At 44.6% G+C, this 4,858-nt stretch overlaps 3 protein-coding genes across 3 annotated transcripts, besides 13 other annotated features; all 3 read left to right on the top strand.

Annotated features, from left to right (window-relative positions):
- On the top strand, positions 1-626 carry Tc00.1047053503539.10 (hypothetical protein, conserved; the record flags this gene model as incomplete). The annotated part of the gene is made up of 1 exon (XM_798811.1): positions 1-626. A coding segment is annotated over one exon (626 nt), but the record flags the coding sequence as incomplete, so codon positions are not given.
- Positions 1-4,858: a sequence feature (heterozygous, non-Esmeraldo-like haplotype).
- Positions 790-812: a microsatellite.
- Positions 949-978: a microsatellite.
- Positions 1,136-1,160: a microsatellite.
- Positions 1,228-2,733, top strand: Tc00.1047053503539.20 (hypothetical protein, conserved; the record flags this gene model as incomplete). Its single annotated transcript, XM_798812.1, has 1 exon — positions 1,228-2,733. One exon carries the CDS (start codon positions 1,228-1,230, stop codon positions 2,731-2,733), a length of 1,506 nt encoding a protein of 501 aa, XP_803905.1.
- Positions 2,818-2,843: a sequence feature (AT_rich).
- Positions 3,055-3,086: a microsatellite.
- Positions 3,164-3,223: a microsatellite.
- Positions 3,272-3,306: a microsatellite.
- Positions 3,660-4,502, top strand: Tc00.1047053503539.30 (GTP-binding nuclear protein rtb2, putative; the record flags this gene model as incomplete). The annotated part of the gene is made up of 1 exon (XM_798813.1): positions 3,660-4,502. The coding sequence occupies one exon, from the start codon at positions 3,660-3,662 to the stop codon at positions 4,500-4,502; it is 843 nt and encodes a 280-aa protein (XP_803906.1).
- Positions 3,693-3,722: a microsatellite.
- Positions 3,779-3,833: a sequence feature (A-rich).
- Positions 4,583-4,609: a microsatellite.
- Positions 4,614-4,660: a microsatellite.
- Positions 4,759-4,781: a microsatellite.

Below are 4,858 nucleotides of genomic sequence, written 5' to 3'. Positions count from 1 at the left end.
TTGTGTTGAGTCACGGTGGGAAGTTGGCCGATGTCTCCCTAATCAAATGGACACTGGAGGCGCACGGCTTGGAGCTTCCAACTGCATTAGTTTTTGGCGACACGTTCCATTTCATACGCGACGCCCACCGCCGAAGACCCGTCACACCGGACAAGCACCCACCATCGTGGGCTTTGGCGGACCTTGTGCAGTGGCTGAAGATACCGCCTACACTTCCAGCTCATCGTGCTGGCAATGATGCGAAGATGACATGGGATGCATTGTATCACACACTGGAACGCTACGGCGACGAGGATCTGACGCCCCGTGAGCAGCTTGTCTCACGCTTCTTTGACGAGGAGGCGAGGGAGGTCATGGGCCAAAAGAATAAACGACATTTTATTGAGTCGGATGGGACGTTGGCTACGGAAAATGCGAAAACCGAGGCTTCTATGGGTTTATCGTTGGATCTGGACTTTGATGAAATTTTTTCGCCTGGTGGAAAGCGGAAAAATGCCGAAGCCTCTTTTACCGTTTCCGAGGCGAAAAAGGAGGATGAATACACAGATACGGAAGGAAGGGATGATATTAGGCGCCGTGCACAGGAAGTGGAGCAGCACCCCCTCGTTCAAGAGTTTTTGATTTAATTTGGTTGAAAAACAACAACAACAACAAAAAAAACAAAAAAGTATAAAGGGGGTTGGGGTGGAAGTGAGTGAGGGTGTGTGTGTGTGTGGGGGGGGGGGGGTCAGGGACGGTATTGTTTTCACTGTTCTCTCTCTCTCTCTTTTTTTTTTTTTCTTGTGGTGCTTATTATTATTATTATTATTATTTCCTTTTTCTTGTTGCCTTTGCTTCTCTGCTATTTGCTTCCATACATGCCACATGTAGAGAAGGACACTTGCAGGAGTGGGAGGCGAGAGTTTTTAGATTTTGGTCGTTATAAAGTTGAATTTGGAAGTCAGGAGGAAAAGGAAAAAAAAAAAAAAAAAGAAGAAATCCAAGGCAAGAAGTCCATCAACGATACATACCTATCTATATACATATAGTGTTTCTATTCTTTGGAGTCAATCAGACTGCCCGAAAGTAAAAAACGAGAGAAGGACAGGGATAGGAAGTGAAGGAATCATACATTCCACATTCCATACACACACACAGAGAGAGAGAGAGAGAGAGAGAGAAAAGGGAGGTCATACGGACTCAAAATTATATCTTTTTGTTGTGTAGGGCTCAGCGTCTGATTGCATCATGTCTTTTCGGGAATTACGTTCATTTGTGGAGACGATGCGTCTTCTGGGGTACCCTAATCTTATCAGCATGGAATCTTTCCGCAATCCCAATGTGGAGCTAGTGGCTGACTGTTTATTTTGGCTTATTAAGCGTTATGAACCATCGGCAGAGATTGTCTATGAGATTGAGCGCGAAGGGGATCGTATCTTTTTTTTTAAACAAATATGTGAAGTTGCCTTGGCAAAGGGACAGATTAAACTTAACATCAAAAAGCTTTATCAATCCGATGGTAATGCTGTACAGGAGATGTTGATATTGGCAAGTGTCCTTAAGAAGGCAATGAATGCAACCGAGGCGGAGGAAGCTGATTACACCAGTGTGCAGCAAATGGTGGCCCAAAAGAATGTACAGGATGCCAAACGTGTACAACAGCTCTGCAGTGACCTCACGAGTGATGGCAGTGCCCTTTTTTTTCTTATTGAGGAAGAGATATCACAGCGAGGTGAACGGCAACGTGTCTTATCACGGGCGACAGAAGTGGGGGAATTTGAGCGACGTCTTCGTGACGTCCTGGCCAATGTTGGCAAGCAAATAGAGCAACTGCAGACTACCATTATGAATCTTAGTGCGGATGAGACGACATTGGAGCAAAAAATTGAGAGTAAAAAAACCCAATTAGAACGGGCACAGAAACGGTTGAAATCTCTGATGGCCGTACGCCCCGCTTTCATGGAGGAATATGAAAAACATGAGGGTGATCTACAGTCACAGTTTGTTGTCTACCTTGAACAGTATCGTAACTTGGAATACCTGGAGCATGAGTTAGCCAAATTCAACGCCGCAGAGGACGCGGTGTTAGAAGAACATGAGACGAGACTTCGTGTTATGCGTGAGCGTCTTCGGAAGGAGGAACTGAGTGCGATTCGCGGAGAGGCGGGACACAAACGTGGTGGAGTACGTGCAAACGAAGATTTTCATACTCTCGCAAAGAAAATTCACCACAATAGAAACGTCAACATCACTGAAGATGGGGGGGATGAGTCCATGGGGGTCCATGGCTCCCATGCACAGGACTGGGCAAGAAACGCAGCGGAAGAGGGCAGCAGTGTGAGTGACTCCGGTCCTAGTTCTCGTGCGGGGGATCCACCGCGACCGCAGGCTGCACTTGGCCGCACAAGACCTTCGCCTTTGGCGTCAGCTGAAGTCGCGATGCGGCGCAATGGCGGTGGTGAAGTGAACAGCAGAATTAACAATAGCGGTACCACGGATGGCGTTCACCCGGATTTTCGTGAGGTGGAGCCGTCGTCTACAGACATGCGGAAGTCACGTTTGGGAGCGTCCAGCTCCTCGTCAGGGTATGCTGCCATCGCTCTTGCACGCGGCGCGGACACGAGTGAATATGCCATTGAGGACAGTGGGACGGACTTGACAGGGGATGATAGCGTCAGCGACTCTGACACCGACATCGACACCTCTGACATCAGCACGGATAGTGATGACTCTGAGGGCTCCAGCAGCATATGAGCGTCGTTTTCAGTAGAAATCAACCCCGTTGATGTTGAAGCCATATGGATGTGTTTACTTTTATCTGTGCGTGGAAATGAAAGGAATAATATAAAAAAAAAAAAAAAAAAGAAATACCACCACCACCACCAACACCAACAACAGCAGGGATAGCTGCAGTTTTAGGGGTAGACGCACAAGGAAACGAATAGAGTTTTTCGCATTAATGCAGGGCACGACAAATGTGCAAGTTTCTGAGAGGTGTGTATATGTGCGTGTAATGTGTATGTGGGATGATGTCAAGTCAGAAACAAATATTGTCAGAAGTGTTGTTTTCTCTTTTTTTTATTTTTATTTTTATTTTTATTATTATTATTGGCGGGTGTAAATAATAATATACAATGTGTGGCATCTCCCCTAACCCATTTGTTTTATTCACTCTACTCCATTTATCATCATCGTCTGCATCATCACTACTACCACTACTAATACCACTAACACCACCATTGCCGTCCTGTGCGTCAGTGTTGTTCTTATCGGCTTTTCTCCCACTCCAAAGACACACACACACACACACACACACACACACACACAAGAAAGAAAAAGCAAAACAAGGAGGGTGAAGATGAAATGAATGTTGACTGATAAGGGGGAGTGATGTAAACATGTCTCTTTGCGTGTATTTATGTGTCATTGCGAGATGGATAGATAGAGAGAAGGAGAGAAGTGGAAGCCAACAATGGAAAGAAAGCCTCCAGCAAATATGGTGAAGGGAACAGCTGCACAGGAGGAGGAGGAGGAGAGTGGGTGGGTGGGTGGGCCTTTTTTTTTTTTTTTTTCCCTTTTTGGTCGTCGTTCCTGTCAATGCCGCTTCTGTTGACTGGGGGGGGGGGGGGGAGGTGCGGCTCATTTGCCTCGTTGGCCTTTCAAGTTATATCTGTGTGTATATGACCGCATTTGAAGCGAGAGAATTGCCGCCATTTCTTTTCTTTTCTTTTCTTTTCTTTTCTAAAACAACAAAAACAACAAAACGACTATTAACGGCCAACAATATCAAAAAGGGAGTAAAGAAGAAAAAGGAAAAAAAAAAAAAAGAAAAAAAAGAAAAAAAGCAAAAAGAATTTACGTGCGTGGGAATGCAGGTTCCATCGACATCGGATTGTGTGGCTACCTTTAAGCTTATCCTTGTTGGTGACGGTGGGACAGGCAAAACAACATTTGTAAAACGTCATTTAACAGGGGAATTTGAAAAGCGATATGTGGCGACAGTGGGTGTGGATGTACATCCGTTGACATTTCATACAAACCGTGGTAAAATTTGTTTTAATTGCTGGGATACAGCAGGACAAGAGAAATTTGGTGGTTTACGTGATGGATATTACATTGAGGGTCAATGTGCTATTATCATGTTTGATGTAACCAGTCGAAATACTTATAAGAATGTTCCAAACTGGCATCGAGATATTACACGTGTATGTGATAATATTCCTATCGTATTGGTAGGTAATAAAGTAGATTGTGCAGACCGTCAAGTAAAGGCGAAGATGATAACTTTCCATCGAAAGAAAGGTTTACAGTATTATGATATTTCTGCCAAATCTAACTATAACTTTGAGAAACCATTTTTATGGTTGGCAAAGAAATTGGCGAATGATCCAAATCTTACACTTGTGGAAGCACCTTTGCTTGACCCTAACGTACAACCACTTTCGGCGGAACAACTTCAAGCCTTACAAGAGGAGGCACGCGCTGTTGAAAATGCACCTTTGCCTATGGGTGACGATGAATAACTCCATTCTTTAAATGATTCGTTTGCCAACCAGAAAAATGAGAGGGAGGGAGAAGACAAAACAAAAATAAATCAAAACAAAAACAAACAAACAAACAAACAAACAAAAATAAGAAAGAGAGACAAAGAGAGAGACAAAGAGAGAGAGAGAGAGAGAGATGAAGGTTTCATGCTGCGAGGGCGTGGAGCAGAATACATACATACATATATATAGACCTGAAGGGGATGGAAGGGAAGGAAGGAAGGAAGGGTGCAGAAGAGAGAGAGGGAGAGGGAGAGGAGGAAACAACATGAAGGAGCAGAAAAGGAAACAAGAAGAAGTTAAATTACACAAGTACCCCCCCCCCCCCCACACTC

The sequence above is a fragment of the Trypanosoma cruzi genome, genomic scaffold (assembly GCF_000209065.1).
Source record: "Trypanosoma cruzi strain CL Brener 1047053517181 genomic scaffold, whole genome shotgun sequence".
NCBI lineage: Eukaryota > Euglenozoa > Kinetoplastea > Trypanosomatida > Trypanosomatidae > Trypanosoma > Trypanosoma cruzi.
Note: the sequence above shows the minus strand (reverse complement) of the source record. Positions and strands in the feature narration are given on the sequence as shown.